This window comes from Equus quagga, chromosome 8 (genome assembly GCF_021613505.1).
Source record: "Equus quagga isolate Etosha38 chromosome 8, UCLA_HA_Equagga_1.0, whole genome shotgun sequence".
In the NCBI taxonomy this organism is placed as follows: Eukaryota; Metazoa; Chordata; class Mammalia; order Perissodactyla; family Equidae; genus Equus; species Equus quagga.
The window spans coordinates 89,250,463-89,273,037 of record NC_060274.1 but is presented as its reverse complement, the minus strand read 5'-3'; the positions used below and the strand labels follow the sequence as shown (position 1 = coordinate 89,273,037).

At 40.0% G+C, this 22,575-nt stretch overlaps 1 protein-coding gene across 1 annotated transcript in view; it reads right to left on the bottom strand.

The window, feature by feature from the left end:
- The window catches only part of NPSR1 (neuropeptide S receptor 1), a 149,532-nt gene that overhangs the window by 110,042 nt on the left and 16,915 nt on the right, over nt 1-22,575 (bottom strand). Inside the window, exon 2 of the mRNA XM_046670608.1 lies at nt 12,140-12,272. Coding sequence (XP_046526564.1) covers nt 12,140-12,272 — 133 coding nt within the window. The remainder of the gene's footprint in view (nt 1-12,139; nt 12,273-22,575) is intronic.

Below are 22,575 nucleotides of genomic sequence, written 5' to 3'. Positions count from 1 at the left end.
TGAAGGTGGTCAAAGGGTACAAACTTCCAGGTATAAGATGGACGCATTCCGGGGATGTAACGTATGACACGGTGACAATAATCAACTATATTGATAGTCAACTATATTGATAGACTATATTGATAGTCAACAATACTGTATTGTATGTTTGAAAGTTGCTAAGAGAGTAGATTTTTAAACGTTCTTAACACACAAATTTTAACAATGAGAGATGATGCGTGCCAACTAAACTTATTACGGTAATCATTTCACAAAATATACATGTATCAAATTATTCCTTTGTACACCTTGAACTTACACATGTTATCTGTCAATTTTATCTCAACAAAGCTGAAAAAAAATGAGTGAGCAGAATTAAAATAAGTAAATGAATTGAGTATGAGACTCAAGAATTAAGGAAAAAAAATGAATGAAATCAGCGTAGGAAAGTGGTAGTGAACTTCACATGTGGCTTTGGACACCTCAGCACTCCTGGTCTCACCTCCTTGCTGAACCTCTCAATTTTCTCTTCTGTCAGATAATTAGCAGGAGGGTTTTGAGGGTGGAGAATTCCTGAGTTCATTAGCAAATTGTTCTCCAGAAAGTGCTTTGAGGCAAAGCTAATTTCCTTTAGCAAAATGAGAAGATTTGGGCCTATCAGAAGAAGGAAGTTATTTGAATGTGTGCCAAAAAATATGTTTTCTATCTTTCCTTTGTGGAACACACAACAGGAGTTGCTCTCATTAGCTCCCGTTCTTTATTGCATTTGAATAAAACAGACAAATCAGTCTTGAAGATGACAAATGACTAATAAATTTTAATTGGCACTTTAGCTCATAGAATATAAACAGTCATTAAATTCATACAGAAAATTGTTAGAATGGAAGTGCTAAAAATTGCAGAATGTGCAGCTTCAAGATTTTCTGGTTGCCTTCCATTCTCAAGACTAATCCTACAGCCAAAATTCCTAATGGAATATATAAAGAAGAATTAGTTAAGATTATTTTGAAGGAATCAGAAATGTGGAGAAGGGGAAAGTGAGTTAAAACATACAGATGCAAAATTAAAACACTTCTCCATTCAAATATTCTGGTAAGTGATGTGTTCTTTGTTTTCACAAATACATGAATGCTGCTATAGTTACTGTGGGAAAAAAAAGACAAATCAGGTGTGGATTCTTCTCTGACACACTGGCTAGGGTGGAAGAAAATGCTTCTTTTTAAAATAAGCCAGTTATACCGGGGCTGGCCCCTTGGCCGAGTGGTTAAGTTCGCGCGCTCCGCTGCAGGCAGCCCAGTGTTTCGTTGGTTCGAATCCTGGGCGCGGACATGGCGCTGCTCGTCAAACCACGCTGAGGCAGCATCCCACATAACACAACTAGAAGGACCCACAACGAAGAATATACAACTATGTACCGAGGGGCTTTGGGGAGAAAAAGGAAAAAATAAAATCTTTAAAAAGAAAATAAAAAAATAAAAAAAAATAAAAAAAAAATAAGCCAATTATACTTGAGTAGGTGTGTAAGTATCATTAGCAGATGAAGACAGAATCTCTGCCCTCAAGGAACTGGGGATGATTCTAGAACTATTGCAAACCAATAAGGTTTTTGTTTCCAGGGACTTTTTTAAACAACACTCCTTGTGGATCTATGTTGATGGCTTCTAGAGAATTGTCTTATGACATTTTCCATCATCTTTTACCACTGAGTGACCCCAAAGATATCGGTCAATTTGAAAGTCACCAAAGTGTCTTTCTTTAATGCAGTAAGTCAGCTTCTATAAACTTTCCTAGATAAATAATAAATTCTTACGAGATTTAACTGTGAGAATACTCAAGGCAGAATTGCTGATAATAGCCAAAATTGGGGGAGTTGTGGGAAATGTAAATAGTCAACAATGGGAGATTATCCACTTAAAGGGCAATCACTCAGTGGGTCACTGCAGTGTATGGAGGGCATGCCAAGTGCTGGCTGCTAAGATAAGAGGTCAGAAGAGAGCATGGCACTCTGGAGGAAGCATTCTCAAAGCAGGGGAATGGGTGGTCAAACAGAGATTCATTGTCTAAACTTCTCAGTTCTGAATGGAGATTAGAGTATGGAAGACAAGCTATGCCAGAGACTGCTACCTACCTCTATTCTCTCATTCTTCCTTAGGAAAAGAAATCTGACATTTTCTGGCCAATGGGCCCATGTTAAAAACAAACAAGCAAACAAATAGCTTTTTCTTCAGTAAGAGATGGCAGATGAAACGCAAGCAAAAGTTAATGGGTGGGAGTTCTGGGAATTCCACTTAAAAAGAGGACAGATAGCTGGCACGGGCCCCTCTTGTCTATCCTTTCCTCTTCCTTCCTGTTCACTAGAATTTGTGAATGATGGCAGGAGTTCTTGCAGCCATCTGGAACAAAGGGCCATCTGTACCAGGAGCTGACCTTGGGGATGAAAGTCCTTTAATAGAGCAGCAATACAGAGCAGCCTGGGTCCCCAACAATAAGGAAGCAGGATATGAGCCCTGGACTGCCTATCTGTAAAATTCTTTACATTAGTTCAAAATAAATCCTTATAAACTTAAGCCACCATTATCTAGATCTCACGGATGTGTGGCTGAATAGAATTCCAACTGATTTCACCAAGTAAATAAATAAAAGACCAAATAGAAGTCAAAATGTTCCTCAGTGAATCACTCATGTCTCCTGGTCTAAAAGTAGGAGGCTGTTCTCAAGAGGTGAAACTTGACGGGAAATATTGTTTAATGAAGGGCATTAGTGTTTCTTTACCCAATAACAACTGTTAGTGCTTATTTTTCTCCCTCGGAAGAGTCAGTTATAATGTCTCTGTAGTGTTCCAAATATTTGTGTCACTGATGATGTCAGTTAAATCCGATGATTTAAGAATATGTTTATATGAAAAAGGTTTAGTCATCCCTCAAAGCAACACTTGAGAGACAAAGACACACCTGAGCAAAGTACATTGTCCTGAATAAAAGAGCAAATGAGCTGAGAGCAGCAATGAACTTCAGGCCTTTTGGAGAACTTACTTCAGCAAGTGACTGAAGGATTTTAAATTAGTCATTTCATTCATTTCAATTCGATGAATGAAACAACTACAGTGGTAACATTAACAACTAGCGTTTATTGAACAATTACTCTGTGCCTCACACTGTATTGGGCACTTCATAGATAGGATCTCATTTAATCCTCTCCACATCTCTGGGAGGTATCCCACTTTTTGGATTAGGAAACTGATATTCAGAGAAATTAACTCACTTTTCCAAAGCCACAGACCTAGGGAGTAGAATTGTGAGATTCAAACCCAAGTTTGAATAACCTAAAACACTGGCGAAGCAAAATATTCATTCAAAGTGATGTTTGTGGAAATTTTTGTGTATTTTAAAGAGTGATTTTGTACACTAGTTGATAGAAGAATAGATACTTTGAAAATATTCTGTCTTCATTCAGAGTGTTGACTAAATTAGAAAACTAAAAATGTTGCCAGATCTGGCTCTTTCCCAAATTTGGAACTATTAAATTTTGTTTGCCTTTATGTAACTCCCGATGCCTCCCCAAAGGATTTGAAGTGGAAAAGTCTGAAATGGGCGCAATTTGTCTTCAATGGCGTTGCCGCCTCCCGACCCCTTGCTGTCCGTTCCCTCCGGGACCCTCCCTTTCTAAGAGCTCTCAGAATTTCATTCAGTGGGAAGCAACGAACAAAGCGAAGCACGAGGTCTGTTTTTGGAGTACTTTCACTTTAACAGCCTTCAAAGAAGTGGTTCTCCAGTGACAGACATTTCAGCTAATGTCAACAGGTTTGAGAGGCATTGGGATGGGGCAGAAGGACTTCTTGTTGTCCTGTCCTGCATGTGGAGTTGTCCATTAGTAAGGCAATCCTGGCACCCACTGTGCAGGCTACAAATTCAGCCAACTGGTCAGCTACAGATATTTTTATACTGAATCATAGCACTTTCAAACATCCTTTGAGGTTTATATTCAGCTCTCACATCCTCGTATCCTAGTTACTCTTATGCTCTAGCTTGGTCAGTACCACTCATTTATTAAATATGTTGGCGCCAAACTCTCAATTTTGCTTCCTCTAACCAGGTTTCCATTATCCTGAGGTGGTTCAGTGTACCCATGGATCACCCACCCTACACATTGGCCCCTTGGGAAGGTGCACCCAATCATGATTAAAATCTCAAGACTGGGAGAAAGACTGCCTGGGTTTTAATTTCTGGTCCACCATGCACTGCAAGGTCTGAATCTCTTTGAGTCTTAATTTCCAAGTCTGTAAAAAGGGGATTATGGCAGGGCTAGGTCATAGAACTATGGAGAGGATTAAATGAGATAATCTACATAAAGCGTTTAACATGGAGGTTGATACATAATAAGCATTTAACAAAATTTAGCTTCCATTATTGTGGCCCCATTTGCTAATGACTTTCCTGCCACTTCACTTTAGCTCCTCAGTACAATGGATACAACAAACTATACCATCTCTGCAATACTCACCTGAGAATATCTTGCTTCTTGAGTGCATCTTCACTTCCTTCCACCTCTTTGCTCAGGTGCTCTGACTAAAGTCACCTTAAGACTTTGTTGAGACCTCTCATCCTTAACCCTCCACTGTGTTTATATCTTTCTGACCTGCCCTACTTTCATTTCTTTCTACAGACATAGTCTTTTTGGTCCAACACTTCTATCATCCTCTTGACAACAAGTTTAACTTCCTTGCTTTCTTGTGTTCCTCTCTTACAGGCAAAACCTGGCCATGGATTAATTTAAGTATTTGTTTTGTCACTTCTTATACCTTAATGCTTTTGCAGTAATCCACATAAAAGGTGGTGGTGGACTGAACAAAGCTAGCAGGACAGAGGATGTGCTCAAGTAAAGCCTGAACATCTTTGCAAGGCCTATGAAGCTCCCATTTACCACTTCCTCTTATTTCTTACTACTATCTTTCTTCATCCAGGGTCTCCATCCCCCCATGCTGTGTTCCACCCATTCTGAGCCATTTGTAATTCTCTGTTGCACCTAGCTTTTTCCCTCTGTTATGGACTGAATAGTTGTGTCCCACCAAAATTCATATGTTGAAGCCCTAATCCCCAGTGACTGTATTTGAGTATAGGGCCTTTACCAAAGCAATTAATGTTATGAGGTCATAAGGGTAGGGTTTTGATCTGGTAGGATTAGTGCGCATGTCAGAAGAGACAGCATAGAGCTTCTCTCTCCATGTGCAGGCACGAGGATAGGCCATGTGAGGACATAGCGAGAAGGCAGCCCTCTGAAAGCCAGGAAGAGAGCTCTCACCAGAACCCAACCAGGCTGGCACTCCTCTGATCTCAGACTTCCAGCCTCCAGAACTGTGGGAGAATAAATTTCTGGTGTTTAAGCCACTTTGTCTACAGTATTTGTTATGACAGTTTGTGCAGACTAAGACATCCTCTTCTTAATGCCAAGAGGAAAACCTATACTATTATAGCTATATTTATGCAAATGTATTGGCATTGCAGGGACACACTAATCATAGCAGCATCTTTATGTGAGAGCAACTCATTCATGCTGAGTTTAAGCCATCAGCCTCTGTTATAACATCAGTGTTTTATAGGGCCAGTGTTTCGTCACCGTTTTTTCCTCATATAGAGAACCAATACATGGTTCTCTGATAGAAGAGTTTTAGTGATAAGCAGGTATGAGTCTGTGTTGATCTTGACTTTTCTTCTTAATCTAAGTGGTCATCTGATAATCATGAAGACCTCAGGTTATATAGGTTGCACTTGATATCATTAGGAAATTTCTTTTATGTTTTCACTCACATTGTTAGTGTTCCTGCAGCACATAATGGTTCAATTTTTTAAAAAACATTATAACAAAAGAAACTGGAGAAGAAAGCCCTAACATAGCATCTTCTTTTTTGTCTTTTTCTTTAAAGACTGGCACCTGAGCTAACATCTGTTGCCAATCTTCTTCTTCTTCCCTTTTTTTCCTCTTTTCCCCAAAGTCCCACAGTACATAGTTGTATATTCTAGTTGCAGGTTCCTCTGGCTGTGTTATGTGGGACGCTGCCTCAGCACGGCTTGATGAGTGGTGCCATGTCCACATCCAGGATCCAGACCAGCGAAACCCTGGGCTGCCGAAGCAGAGCACATGGACTTAACCACTCGGCCAAAGGACTGGCCCCAACATAGCATCTTCTTTGAGATGGATTTTAAAACTTTGAGACAAATGAATGAATTTTAAAACTTTGTCAAACATGTGATTTGTCTAAACCATTATAAATGTCGAGCTCCCCACGTTGCTCTCACTCTCCCCAACCCCACCCAAAAAGCTTAATGTTCTACTCACAAACTGAAGGTTGGATTCATACTTTTAGGGGTGGGCTAGAATTTTATGAGGGCACAAGCTTTTCAAATTCTGATTTAAACATTTTATATATCAGCAGCTGTAAACCAGTGGCCCTTAGGCCAGATTTGGCCTGTAGGTGTGGTTTTTTTGATCAGCACAGTGTTTGACAAGAATTGAGTTTGAATGCGCTTAGGTGCAGCATTCATTCTCCGGTTCACTTCAGTCTCCATCTCTGCTCGTCTCTTCCCCAGGCTCTTTCACACATTTACATTAACTGCTCGACTCCTGAAGGCAATTGAGATTGCGACCCCTGCTCTATATTGAAATGATGTGCTTTATAAATAACTTTTTATTGAAATAAACTGTATAAAGTGCACAAATAATAAGTATATAATTTGATGAATTATCACAAAGGGAACATATCCATGTAACTATGATCAAGGTGAATAAATAGAACATTACTAGGGCTAGAAGTCCTCCTGTCTTCATTTGTGCTCCCACCAAAGCAAATGCTGACACACATGGCTACAGTGATTCCAAGAAGCACAGTGAAAATTTAAATTTTTGATATATGTATACAACTGCATCAGCTTTCTTTTAGTTTGTGTTTCTCAGTTTATTATTTTTTCATCCTTTTACTTTACTATCCTTTTACTTTCCTTTTATTTTAATGTTTCTTTATCCTTATATTTAAGGTATATATCTTTTGTAAGAGATTAAAGTAGACATTTTTAAATCTAGTCTGACAATCTTGTTATTTTATTTGCAGTATTTAGTCCCTTTACAATTATTGCAATTACTGATATATTTGAAGATAAATGTACAAGCTTATTTGTGTTACCTGTTCTAATAATTGTAGTATTTTTCTCTCTCCTTTCTTAACTTCTTTTAGATTATACATAACCCATGTATACTATACATAAATTTATATATGTTTGTGTATTTTAAATATTTCATTTTACATCTCCCTTAGATTGCTGGTAATATACTTTTTTATAATTTGAAGGGTTATCCTAAAGATTTCAACATACTTCCCTGACTTTTTTTTTTAGGTCCTGAAGTGTTATTGCAATAGGTACTTTAGAAATGCACGTATACCCCAAATCATTTAGTATAGGGGAAAACGCAAGTGAATGCATTCAGAGCACTTAAATAAAAATCATGAAATAGGGTCTGTTATCTGAAGTGAAAGAGACTGAGAGTAGAACAAAAAAGCTAATCAATAGAGACTGTTTGGTGTGGTTTGGAGAAAGAGGAAAGGATAGGAGTAAACTACTCTTATGTTGACTCATTACTTCAATAATAGCTTTTTAGAACTATTGGGAAGAAAACAAGAAATCTGTGAAAATTATAAAATGTTCTTTTAATCATATGGAGAAGTTTTAAATAATCAAATATATTGAAATCAGATAGATTTTCTCTTTGGTTACTTACTAGATGGCACCTGAATTTTATAGATTTTGTTGGGTCCTTGACTTATTAGTATCTAATATAAATTAGTGCTTTTACTATATCCAAGACAATCCAAGGACTTCAAACTCTTTAACTCCCCAAGTCCCTTTTTTTGTTCCATTGCTATCACGTATATTTTTTCTTTCTGTTTTAAATTTTATATTATGAAAACTTGCAAATATATGTAAGAGTAGAGAGAATAGTATAAGAAGAATAAAGAAACTCCACTAGTTATCAATTTTTTTGGGTATCTATGTATACCCAACTCTGCACTCAAATTATTTGGAAGCAAATCTAAGACATGTTTTTACTTTACCTGTAAACATGTTGTATGTATCCCTAAAAGATAAGGATTCTTTTTAAACATAAAATACACCATGAGTTAACATAACTTCCAATTCAAATTCAAGATTACATAGAGTTTACTTAGTCTCATAATTTTCATGTGTTTTAATTCACTTTGTATTTGTTTGATTGTTTGCTTTTTAGTCCTGCTTACCTTTATGGTACTTTGTGACTCTATGGTTTGATGTCTTTCAAGAAGTTTGGGAAAATTGATGGTCACAATATTTTCAAATATTGTTTCTTCCCACTCTATCTTATCTTGTTCTTTTCACTGGGAAATCCTTTTCAAAGGGAATCCTTTTCACTGTGCCCATATGTTTCTTATTTTCTTTCTGTATTTACATTCTCCATGCTTCAATTTGATTATTTCTTTATGACCTATCTTCCAGTTTAATAATTTCTCTTTAGCTATGTTTAATTTGTTACTAAACCCATCTATTGTATTTTATATTAATAGCTTTGGTTATTTTACGTATTTTATTCTTAAATTTTCTGTTTGCTTATTTTCTATGACATTTAATCCTTCATCCTATCTCTCAACTTCTTAAACAGATTAGTAACAGTAGTAAACTACGTGTCTGATAACTCCAATAGCTGAACCTCTTGAGCAACTCTTTTTATTGTCTATTTTCTCCTTGTTTTTAGTCAATTATAGTCTTTTTGCATCCTCAGTTATTTATTAAAAGTGATGAACATTATGCATGAAATATTATGGCTAATTTGATGTTATTGATGATGTTATCTTCATCCATAGAGGATTTACTTTTGTTCTTGGCAGAAGTTTCAGTAAGTGCAGAGGTAGGTCATGTTACTCCAGTTCAGGGTTTGAGCTGTATTTCAGTCTTTGTGAAGGCTGATCTATTTTCAGTTCACTCTTTTTTTTTTTTAAAGATTTTATTTTTTTTCCTTTTTCTCCCCAAAGCCCCCCAGTATATAGTTGTATATTCTTCGTTGTGGGTCCTTCTAGTTGTGGCATGTGGGATGCTGCCTCAGCGTGGTCTGACGAGCAGTGCCATGTCTGCACCCAGGATTCAAACCAACGAAACACTGGGCCGCCTGCAGCGGAGCGTGCGAACTTAACCACTCGGCCACGGGGCCAGCCCTATTTTCAGTTTACTCTTACTTTTAAGTTGTAGCTTTTCAGCAGTCCTAATAGAAACCATGGGGTATTTATGAAAGCCCCTACACTTTGGCAGAGCAAGTTTTGCCCAATCAGTCCAGTAAGGCTGACAAAAGTTCTAGTCAGCTCTTAAGCTCCCACCCTCTGCTTTTAAATCAGCTAACGTCTTAAGAGGAATAGTGGTGCCAAATATTGGACTTACATCTCAGGGTTCCCTGCTCTATGGCATCTTGGCTTATAAAGTCTTTGCTGTCTTGGTAGCTCTGTGATACATTCTAATAAATGTTTACACTTGTCCAGATTTTCTAATTGTTGTAGGTAGGAGTATTATTCTTAAACGAACAAGTTCAAAATTTTTGAAAGCTGAAATCACATAATATATTCTTGAGCTATCATTATGTATCTTACAGTTATATACAATTCAGACTAGTTTATTTTTATCCATGACATATGTAAGTACATATGTAAGTATAAACATGAATGTGTATGTTTGTTTCTCTATTTTTGTAGCTGGCTCCAGGGTTCTTTTTTAGGGAGGAACTTCCTTTGTTAAAAAAATGCCTGATTTTTTTGTTCTTTTGGAAGATGTAATATCCCCGAGGTCGTGGTTTGAAAAGAATAGGAGAAAAAACTCCTTGGCATATAATAAATAGGTATTTCTAGGAGAGAGAAAGTAGAAAAATGAAAATAAGACACAAGCCTAAAGCAAGGTAAATCAAGAAATTTCTGATGGCAGCTGAAAGTTCTGAAACTATATAATATTTAATTTTAATATATTTGCTTTGCTGTAATGCAATCTCCCTCTGTTGCCTGAAACATTTAGTAAAGTCTTTTAAACATAGAAAGTCATGTTTCTGTGGATCAATTTAAAGAAAATAAAAGGGAGCTGAATGCCTTCTTAGGGTCAGTATGGATTTAAAAAAAAAAAAAAGACTAACTAGGGAAAGTGAGATGCCCGTGAAAGAGAGCAGTTGAGTGGAGTTAGGGAGTAAGAAGCAGAAGTGATGAGTAAGAATATAAAGTCCAGAAAATCGGAACAAATCTTGGGGAGCTCATTAACATGGCATAGGGGTCTCGAATCAAATTTATATAAATCTCAAAGAATAGGATCCTTCAGTTGATAGCTGAATAACCTTAATATACATACTGAAGACTCAGATAAATATTCTCAGCTTTCTTACCAAAGGATCTGAGACCATCGTGAAAGGTATATGGAGGAAATTTTCATATCTTAAATAATAACTTAGCTTTCTCGGCAAAACTTTCCTCTCCAAGAATTCTTATCTTGAAATGCTCCTGGTCTGACCTCTTGAGTTTTTCCAGAGGAAATTAACAAATAAAAAACAGACTAGGTACAACAATCATCAGAAGTTAAGCCCAGGTCAATATGGCAGACTATGGATTTGAATAGAACACACAACTTTTCTCTTTGATAATAGATGATAAAATTTCAGTTATTCATTTAATGATTATTTTTGACAATACTTTAAATTTCATGCTGATCTCCTTGCCATCTCTAAATTCTTACACTCTAATGGAACACATAGTTCCATAAAATGTGGGCTGCAATTGAGGAAGTATAACGAAAGTAAGTTATTACACCCTCATCGAGGGATTTCGCATCTTAGCGTTAGCTGGATAATCCTAATTACTCTTTACTCCTACAATCATAGCAGTGAGAAATGGGGCTCTTGCTTACAGGATAGCCTAGAGTTTTACCCATCATAAGTTGCACTTTTTAGCTCAGGTTCCTCTTACCATCTCTATGTTTCTCAAGGGTGCCTTTGTTTTTCATCCTGGTCACTGTAACTCAGGCAGATGGGATTTCTACACTTCGTTTGAGAAAGAAGTAGGGGAATTTCAGGCTATCAACAATGTATGGCTAATGTTCTCTTGTAAGTTACAGTGTCATATTGTGACCCAAGACTAAATTCCCAAGAACTCTCCACTGCCATTACCGCAACTGAGAGTACAGCACAGGTTGGAATGTACCAAACAACCCTTTCTGACAGTCATCTACCATTGATTCTTGTTAGCACTTAACACTTTAAAACAATTTTTTGCATTTGCCTTACAGTCTGACCCAAATTGAACTCATATGATTGCCATCTTGTTCCCAGAACTCAGGACACCAAGCCTGTCTCAGGCTGGACTCTCTGGGAATCCCATATGCCCACTCTCTTCTCTGGCCTGTGCAACATGACTTTCCCTGGTTATGTTATCCTTTTGAATGTGGGCCCTATCTATTTGGACTCTACCCATCTCTGTGGGTTTCTTTTGTTCACAGACCATTTTTTTAGCTTAAGAATGTATCACCATTCCCCCTCTAGGTGTGATGCATTCACACTTTGACTGTACTGGCCATTCCCAAAATCCACATTTTGGCATCTTGATCCTAGATATTATCTCATGTCCTTCTACTATGCCCAGTAGTGGTGTCACACATCACTTACATTTAAAAAGCAATGCCCACAGACTCAAATCTGCAAAACACTTGAGACTTGACATTTAGTATTGAATAAAGATAATTCTGGTCCATTTTCTGGGATATATTCCTTAAGCTCATAACATAGTATGATATACTAATACTACCTTAGTGAACTAGGGAGGCTTCTGTATATAGAAAGCGTGAAACCTTATAGAACCCTTTCGTGGCACTGATGATGGTACTTTCAAGTCTGTGTATGCTGAGTTATTTTAATAATGGAATCTTATGGATATTTAAATGTGTTAAATTTCCTGGAAGAAAAATTCAAACATGGGATTTATATCCCTATAGAATTTACTCCCACATTTGCTGATGCCTTTGGACTGAAAAGATACCATTTCTAGTGGTAAAATAATTGGAAGTGAGGAGCCATAGAAATTTTACACACAACCTCCTCCTCTCCCACCTGCGTAGTTACTTACCTGTGATGGCCAGCTGGGTCACAAAGAAGGTCATTCTCGACTTCCTCTTCCTCCTCCATATGGAGAACAGCACGATGGAGTTTCCAACAATGGTGAAAACAAAGAGGACCCACAGAGTTATCAGCTGCTCAGTCTGTAAGAAACAAAGCAACACAAAACCGGTGCCCCAGTGAGGGCCAGGGTACTTTATAGTATGCAAGGCTCGGGGTTGTTGCTGGAATGTCTTCCTCCTGTTCTCCTATCCCCATCCGTGAAAGCTCTCTCTCAAGAGAACAAAGACACAGTGGTCCTTATTTGCACTGATAGCAGTATAAATTGACGCTAACTTAAAAAACAATCTATTTGGAATATATGTCGAGACACAAATATATATGTATATATGCCTTGACCAAGCAATTTTAAGTCCATGTGAAAGAATTCAATGTATGAATAAAGAACACTACAATCAGAAAGATGTGCATATTTATTGTAAGAAGAAATTGGAAATTGTTTAAAGATAACAGGATAGTTAAGTAAATAAGGCACTTCAATTCAGTGAACTATTGTGTAGCTATTAACGATGACAGCCGTGAAGATTATGTAGTAACATTAAAAATGCTTATAATGGTAGGTGGAGAAACATGATAAAATTGCATATTGGGTATGATTACAACTCTGCAAAATTATACACGTAGGTAAAAGACTGCAGTAGACTGAAATGTTAAGAGTGGTTATTTTAGGGTAATGTGATTATGGGTTATCTTACTCTTTTTCCTTTGGCAGAATTTTATAATATAGCAATATTAAAGTTCCACTGAATAATGTATAGTTAGTAAAAACAAACAAACAAAAAAATCAGGAATGCTACTCATTTAATATTCCAAGTCCTTCCTAAAAATTTTTTCGTGATTCCTTCAAACAGAGCTTTTCATCTGTTTAAAGTCCATCGCCCAGAATAAGCAGAGGGCCAGGGCTCTGGGATAGACTGGACAGAGGAGCGGGGTAGGGCTGGGCCCTGAGTGAAGAGTGTGGGGCCAAGGCGATCCAGAAGTGAGCCTGAAATCAAAAGCCAAGAGGCATCAACCCAAAAGGTCTGGGAAGAATTCTGGTCAGAATGCAGAAGTCTAAGACAGAAATCTGAGAGCTGCTTCTGTTTCGAGGAGAAGATCAGAAGAGCCTGAAGAAACCCCTGTGGTGGTAAAATTGTATGTCTCAGCTTGGCCAGGCTAGAGAGCGCAGCTGTTTGACCAATGCTAGTGCAAGACATTGCTGTGAAAATATTCTGTGGATGTGAGCAACATCTACAATCACTTGACTTTGAGTAAAGCAGATTACCCTCCATAATATGGGTGGGTCTCATCCAACGAGTTGTGAGCCTTCAGAGCAAAAACTGAGATTTCCTAGAGAAGAAGGAATTCTTCCTCAAGAATTCCTTGAGTAACATAAGAATCGTGGCTGAATTTCCAGTCTGCTGCCCCCTTTATGGATGTCAGACTTGCCAGCCGCCACAAGCATGTAAGCAATTTCCTCAAAATAAGTCCTTCTCTCTCTGCGTTCCTATATATACACCTGTTGGTTCTGTTTTCTGTGCAGAACCCTGACTAATACACTCCCTGAGTGTCTGAGGCATCGGGGCAGCATTTTTTCTTAAAGTAAATTAATTTTATATTATACAATAACAGATGAATAATTCTTCCTTAGAAAGTCTAACAATTCAGATAAATCTCAATTCCCTTCATCACTCTCCATCTTGATCAACTCCCCTCTCCCAGAAGGTAAACATCATTTTGAGTATATTGTATATCCTTCCAATCCTTTGAAAAATACTTTATAAACACACACACACTGACATACACACACACAAATACATATCCATAGCAAATATATAGTAGTTTTTGTGTGGATATTAGTTTGATATTTACTATACTCTACACATTGTGGAACTTGCTTTTTAAGTCAGTTGGAGGAATGACTAAATAAAAGATGGTACTTTCATACTTTCAATGGAATACAATATTTCAATTAAAAGAAATGGATTAAACGTACTGGAAATATGTTGAAGACGTAGGGAAGCATATGGACTGACGGAGAAGAGGGAGCTGATAAGCGTACTGAGTCAGCCCAGATTTTCTTAGCATCTAATTCTCCCTGACCATAACATGACTGGGATTCCCTTGCATTGCCAGGTGGAAGCCTGAACCTGCTCTCTTGGGTTCCAGAGCTAGGGGCAGTGTCTTACAGTTGCTCCTCCAGCCCGTATCCTTCCAGAAGTCCAGCTGGAGCTAGCATCTCCATGAGTCCTGCACTTTATCAAGCTGATATTTAGGTTCTCCCTCTCAGATTTACAGATGGGTTCCTGAGGCCCTGGGTGGAGGTCAGGGCCTTGGAACTGCCTAGTGGTGGAAGTTGAGGAGGATGGGCATTGTGGCGGTGCTGGGGGGAGGGTGGGTACACAAGTGGAGTGGGAGGACCACAGAGTTGACAATCTCTGCTACTTTGAAGGGCACAGGTGGCAGATACCTCAACTCCAGCATGCTTATGTTATCTCCCCTTTGGAGAGTGGGGTCTTTGCCCAAGACCAGGCCATGTACTTTTTCTCAAGTGCTTTTCTGAGCAGGAGGAGCGTATTCTTCTGGATGATTCATTTCTCTAGAGGTCTAGATATGGGTGGCATTGAGAAAGCATCAGGAATGGAAACTAATTATTATAAAAAGAGCTATTGTGGGTGGACTGAGGGAATGAGTTTTTGTAAGAGAATTCTCTCCTTTGAGATTGATGGACAGTTACGCCATCAGGAGCGGATCCAGCAGGGGAGGCCTTTGATGGACTAGATTGTGGTTTCTCATTCAGCAGCTGGTGTGTAGGTGGTTGGACATAAATGAGTGGTTTGAACTTGCAGGGCCTACCTTTTAAACTTGTAGAGCAATTTGGGGACCGATGTTAGAAACTAGATGGCTTGGAATTCTCTGTCAGCAGGAGGTCTTGCTGACACTATGATGCTGATAGATCATGCAGTTGAGGGCTGGGGTGCGGGATGAGCCATCCATGTCCCCAACATAGTCCTAATATAGTCTGCCCTCAGAGAAGATGATGGTGTCCTGGAAGGTGTTTATGGTTCAGGAAAAGATGAAGGAGAGCCTAGAGCAGGTGGTGTGACAGGTGTGGGCGTGCAAAGTCCTTTCAAGCCCTGCTGAGAATGCAAATGAGAGATTTTCTAAGATTTTCTCCTGTTTCTTTCAGGAAATCTGTTTCATAGGAAGAAGCATTTCGATGCTTTTAAGTAATTTCTTTTCTTCGAATTACAGAACACTGTATTGTGTCCAGCAAATTTTCTCAGCCTGGGTGATGGTAGGGGTGGTTCATTTCCACACCTGTACTGTACCAAGTTGACCTCTGTTGAACTCTTTCAGCCTCAGATGAAGAAAGAAGGAAAAAGAATGCTTCTAATATTTCTTTGCCAGACCAGAAATACAGATCTCCGTGGGGAGTGGGGAGAGAGAAAATTCTGGAAGCAGATAATGGAGGCATGCTACTCTGCCAGTGATGGTAGGGTGTCAGGAAGGTAGTGGATACAGGGCTAGTGGATACAGCCTCCTTCCTGAGAGTCTGTCCTTACCAGCACCATCTAAGGCCCTGCCCAGTTGCCCACATCCCTTCTACTGGGAGAAAGCAGTTCGTCACCCATCTCGGCCATCAGGTCAGCAACATTCAGTGAACTTCCCACAGAAATCTGCCACAGTCTGAGCTTTTGATCGCTTCCTGTAGTGTAATTCCCCCGGGGCCAGCCTCCCCTGCACTGATTCTCTGGGGAGACTCTTACTTCATGTGAGAGAGTAAATGAGTCAGTCTGCCCTGCCCTCAGAACGTCTAAACCTGATAGAGATTCCTCCAATTTTCCATCAACCTTCCCTATTTTCTACTTCTGACACAAGATTTTTTCCAACTAAAATTACACTCTGAAGGCCTTTTGGATGAGAATTAGAAAGAGGACAAAAATTAATCAAGTGAATTCTGGGTAATTTTGAACGAACGTGGGTCCACGTTTTTTCCAGAATATCTCTCTCTGCATGCTCCCCTTTCTTCACTTAACCAACTGCCTGTGGTTAGTATGATTAGGTCATGTTTCCAGAAAAACAACCTGGAAGTGGGTAAATGGTCTGCTTTTTTCATGGCGAGCTGGTGATTATGCTGCTGGCATCAAAGGTCAGATTTCCAGAAATCACGTTTCTCTCCAGGGGAGGAGATCTCTGGCCTCCCAGTGGGCATGAATGGGCTGTTTTCTTTGTCTTTGTACTGCACAATCCTGACCCAGGCGTCCAATCTCTTCCGAGTAAGCTTGGGGCTCAGATCTGCTCTGCTGGGAGCACAGAGTGACAAACACTGCAAATCAAATATCCTGGCTAGATGTATCAGTGAGTTCAAAGTCAGGCCTCAGGAGGGCTGGCATAGCTGGTGCTGGCTTGGCTGAACCTTTATGTTAGGAGCTTGCCCAAACTGTGCCTTGGGCTGATAGACACAAGGCGCTCTGTAAATAGGTCAGGGTCTATTCTCTTTGGGATTAGATGATGGCTATGAGGTAGGCTGAGCAAATCCCATGACTTCAGGCCCCCTCATCCTGCTTGGGGGTTTTCTATTTGAAGACAATCTAACCTTATCTCACAAGCTTCAGGAAATTTCCAGATGGAGGAAATCCCCCACTGTTGCATTCTGGAGTCTTCCTAAGAGCCATGTTTGTTTATTTGTTTGTTAATTCATTCAGCATCAATTAATTGTCTACAGTGTAACGTCTTGGCATCACAAGGGAAGATAAAACATGTAGAGTGTAGGGGCCGGCCCCATGGCCTAGTGGTTAAGTTCATTGTGCTCTGCTTTGGCTGCCTAGGCCTGGTTCCTGGGGGCCAACCTACACCACCATCAGTGGCCACGCTGTGGTGGCAACCCACATACAAAATAGAGTAAGATTGGCACAGATGTTAGTTCAGGGCAAATCTTCCTCAAGTTAAAAAAAAAAAAAGAAAAAAATGTAGTGTATAAATTATACTCAGCCAAATTTAAATCCTGTTTCACCAAGTAGTACAAGGATCATTAAGTATGAAAACACTTAGTTGTAAGATCATTTATTCATAGCATTCTTACCCATGCATTCACATGCACATACACACAAATCCCAAGGTAATATGAGGATTTGGAAAATTATGACAATGGGAATTGAGGAAACAAGTTCAAAGGCATTTGAGCATCACAATCAGGTGAGCGATTTGGTAGAAAAGTGGGTGGGCTTTAAAATCAAGCTGATGTGGAGTCAGATTCTTTGCTACTTTCTAGATGTGTGATACATCAATAAGTGATAACCTCTCTGAGCCTGTTTTCTCATTGATAAAATGAAGATAAAAATAGAATCTGCCCCAGGATACTTGTGATGAATAGATATGATAATGAAAATGGAGATTTCTAGCTCAGTGCTTGATGCATAGTATACACACAATAAAAATTGGTTTATCTCTTTCCTTAGTTTCATTGACTACATATGGATTTGAGGAGTGATTTATAAATAACTCACTACCATTTCAACATGATGCTTGAATTCATGCTTTTTGTCATATTTTCAGTTCCAGTCTATTGGAATTTCACCTGAGCCTAACAGGCACTCCACCTCTGCACCCTGGTACCCGCCAAGGGACTGATGGTGTCCCAACACCATTCTCAGAATTATTGCCGAGTATAGTTGGGGATTAAATGCCCCCTAGTGGTCGTCTGAGGAAAAATTCCAGACAGAAGTTTGCACTGAGTAGAAGTAATAGGCGAATTTGGAATTTTTAAATGGCTAAAGACTACAGTGCTTTCAACTCAGTTACATGGTTGTGGGCTCACAACTAATTGGTTTTCAACCTCAAGTTTATGAGACCAAGCGGTGACATCAGCCCTCTGCAGATCAGAAAATTACAACCTGGGATTTCGAGGGATGAATTGCTGGATTCCCTTGAAGATGCTGGTGATGTCACAGGGCTGATATCTGTGGGATATCCTGGGATATCCCATAATATCCCAAGAGCACCATGGGATATGCCTCTAGAGACAAATGGATGCCCATGAAGGCAGGCATTAGGTCTGGGTCTCCATTCCAGGCTGGCATTCTGTCATCCCCACAGAAAGTGCTTAAGAAATAGTTGTCGGATGACAAGTGCAAGGGTACTTATAAGTATCACAGAAAAGGTTACCTGAAATGGGAATTACATCAGGAAATGCATGACATTTACTTGGGTACTCTAGCTGAAATTAGACATGTCAGATTTGTCTGGAGAGGAAGACATGATTTATCCAAATTCAAGGAATAATAATCTTCTTTTCCAGTGGAGTACTGGAATCTGGAAAAAAAAAACAGTCTGAAGTACCTTTAACAATCATAGGGTGAATGGGAATTAATATTGTTTGAATGTGTTGCCTAGCACCTGACTGACTGAGTTTGTAATGTATAGTAGGTGTTAATAAATGTTTGTTATTGGTTGATCTTCACGTGCCACTCACCATTTGAGAAGCTTTACATACTGCTCACTTAATCATCACAGCCTGACTGATGAGCTGTCACTGTCTTCAATCTTACAGGTAGGGAAATGGGACTCAGAGAACTTCTAACCTGGGCTACCTGGCTCATAAGTGATGCAGCTGAGATTCGAACACCATTTTGCTTGACTGAAAAGTCCATGCCTTGCTTACTGTAGCAGTTTTCTGCTCCAATCTGGGACCAGTTGGTGGTGAACTTGCCTCATTTACGTTCGATTTTCAAGTAGGAAACATCTTCATTTTCCTTCTGACCCAAAACTTGTCTGAACCTGGGTGTCCGGAGCTGGGTTGGTGTCAAACTGTGTTGTCCAGGACTGAGAGTAAGGTCAATGCTCAATATGTGTTTGAATAGGTGGACACTGGAGCCATGTGTGGCTTCCACACAACAGTAGTCAAGAACATCACACAAGATGCGGCTGCATCACAGAACTTTCTGTACTCCTTACATTTTCATTGTTCATTTTATGGTTATTGTTATTTCTGCGATGTTGCAGATGAATATCGCAAACACTGGAAGGAGCAAAAATATCTTACATGCCAAGAGAGGAAATGAAGTCTCAGAAAGGTTATGATTCAGCCTCAGTTCTCAGCGAGCAGGAAAAGAAGCTGTGCTGTCCTGTCACTGAGACCCGTATGCCACCCATCATTCACGGCACCTGGGCTCTGAGGCTGCTCCAGGCCTCATTAGTTTGCTTAGGTGGGTTGGCAATATCAAAAGCTGATATCTGAAAATGTCTAATTCCATCGAGGATGAGTCACTCTGTAACCAGGGAGTGCACAATTTCAAGTGAGACCGGGAGGAACAGACTGCAAAGCTTTGGATTGCTGGAGCTGCTTAATTAGACTGTGGGAATGAGATACATTAGGAGGCTCTGGAAACCCCTGGACAGGAGCCATTTCTTAAAAGTTGGGAACCTCTCATTCAGGAGTTTGTCCCAACTTCTCCCTGTGTCTTGCCCTCCCTGCTGCTTCAGAAGCACTGCCAGGGGGTTGACAACCAGTGACGGCCAACCAGGAGGCGTGCAGGTAGGACTGGGCTTGCTCAGGAGTGCCCACCTGGGCTTCTTCCCCATAGCCATCACCTCCCGATGATGCCCCTTTGGAAAATCTGCACTTTCACCACCCTCCCAGGAACTCAGCTGGGAGACACCCTCGCAAATGCAAGTGAATTATTGTCATCACAACTCTCTATCTGCACTCGCCTTTTCTAACTGTTTTACTTGGAACTATGGGAACTCTATCTTTGATTACTGAGGGTAGCCTTCGTTTCTAATACTCAATTATGAAAAATATGTAAGTAGATTTTCAAATTAATTACTCTTATTAAAAAATAGGAAAATTCCATAAAGCTATATCTAAGTGTGGATGTTAATTCCAGTTTCGTATTTTTGTAAGGCTTTTCACTTCGCTTTAACAGGGGTCCAGAGCATGGATGTAGATTGCACCCTCCGACTAAGGGCTGGTGGGCCTCCCGCATGAAGAACAGAGATGTGAAAGGATTAGGAGGTGGTGTAGCAGCCTGGTCTGCTGAGATTGACAGCAGGGCTGTGGCCCAAGATGGTCCCAAATAGTTGTGGGCTAAGAGTTATTCTGTGAATTCCCGTGTAGTATATCAGAGGGGAAGGCATTTACCCCAAGGGGAGAGCCTTGGAACAGATATATTGGTGTAGAAATGATACTCAGTCCTGAAGTGGGAAACTGTCCTTCAAATCATGTTGCTGTGAACATGATTATGCTGGGTTGCATTCTGTATAATCAAGTTCAACAAATATTTATTGAGAATCTAGTAGCAAAGTTCAATATGCTTTGGGGAGAGAAGGCAGGCTAAGTCAAGGAGCTCAGAGTCTGATGGTGGAGGCACATATACAAACAGTAATTTTCAATGTGAGCTACCATAATAGAGATGTTGTAGAATCCCAAGTAAGGGACGTGTTGTAGAACTTGAGGAGGGGCTGGTCATGCCTGTCAAAACATGGAACTTGGAGAAATTAATATGTGAGTTGAGTCTGAAAAAATGAGTAGAAGTAGCCAAGCAAAGAAGTAGCATGCCTGGCAACAGTCTAAGTGAGGGGCGAAAACTTTCAGGTTAAAGAGGACAGAGAGGGGCCATCCGCGAACATTAGGTGTTGTCACAGAGCAGAGAAGGGCTTCTAATGAGAAAGTGATCCTTTGTCCTGAAAAGCAACTATTTAAAAAATGGGGCAAGGACCACCCTGGGTCTTTGTCTTGAGTTAGAAGAATCTGGTATCAAAAGAGAAGACTCTTCTCCATCTGGAATCATCTCTAATTGTCTCCATGGCCTGAACTGCCTTTGCCTTACCCCTCAACACCGTTATCACAGGGGACAGAATATAAATTTAGTTCCTTCAAACTGGAGCTGAACAGGAAAGTGATTCACTGCCTAATGATTATTTCTTAGCCTCCAGGACATATTGAACAACTGCATTGGCTCTTTCTACTCTGACCAGAAAGGGTTAGCTATTGGTCTGGAGTATTTTATCATTATTGCTGCAGGTCATGTTTAGTATCTAATTAACAATGTTAATTTCCCACTGCCTAGTTTTTCTCATTCCAATCAAAGTTTGGTGCATGGGACTGTATTTGCATGACTGTCTGATTTAGCTTTCTGGTTACTAGTAAATTCTCAGATTTCACCAGAAACAGAAATGTCGGAGTCCCACATTCATTTTAACGTGAGTCCCTTCTTGTGACCCATTCTTGGGTCACATGAGGATCTCCAGATTAATCACAAATAGGGTGTATTGGAAGATTTGAGGCGATTAAATTTTGGGATTCCATCTGAATTCCCATAACATGCCAGAACACAGATGTTAGAAATCATCTGAAAACCCACCGGGCTCCAAGTGCAGGTAGTAATTAATATTTGTTGAACAAGCAAAAGAGGCATCTACTATGTACCAAGAATGGAGATTAACACTAAAATTGCTATTTGAGCTTTGGACCACTGAAATATAGAAAACTAACATTTGGATAAATTAGGTCCAAATCTCTACAGTGTAGTAGAAACCAAAGTAATCACTATGTAATAAAAATATCAAGGAACTATTCTTCCTGATGATCCACATAATTAAAAAATATACGCCTCTGGGAATTTTTTTCTGTTTTGGAGGCACTAATAAATGGGAAAGCGTCTGAGGAACATTGCCCCTGAGAGCCCATCTCAACTCAGACACTGATCCTTCAGTCTGTAGTTTCCAGTCTGTCTAGGACGCTCAGAATCAAGAGCTAAAAGAAACCTGGGAGAGCTAGCAAATGGAAGAGCAGAAGCAGATGGGAGGCCAGGGTATGGAGCTGATCATCTGGTAGATAAGAACATGAGAGGGGCTCAGTACAAGGATTCCAGGGAGATGTCCTAAATTGCTTCTCTTGGGGGCTTCATTTTCTGTGCATCTAAGTTGGGTGGTTGGTCAGCAGAGTTTAAAATGCTAATGAGTTAGTGTGCACCCAATTCATACAGCTGGTCATCTGCCTTGGTTTCCATTTGTCCCTTCATTTCCTTGCCTGCATGTTCTGGTCCCTTATATGCTATCTGAGTCTTGCAAGCCACCCCTGTCCAGGGTCAGGTGCGAGTCCCTCCACTTCTCATCAGTCACTCCATGGGAGCCTATCTGAGGTCTACAGATGCAGCCACCTGCCTGCCTCCAAGCATCACTCCCACCTGAGCTTCTTGGACTTTGATGGAGTTGGCCACAGCACTTTGGATCTATGCTCAGAAGCCCTGGTTCCCTAGCAGGGGCCAGATCACCAGGCCAGGTTGGTCCTCTAGCCTGAAGCTTACCTCTGTCTAATCCACCTTCCTACTGTTCTCTGTTTGACATGATGTCCAAGCACACTTTGTGGTTCAGCCCATCCCAATGAAAACAGAAAAATGATGC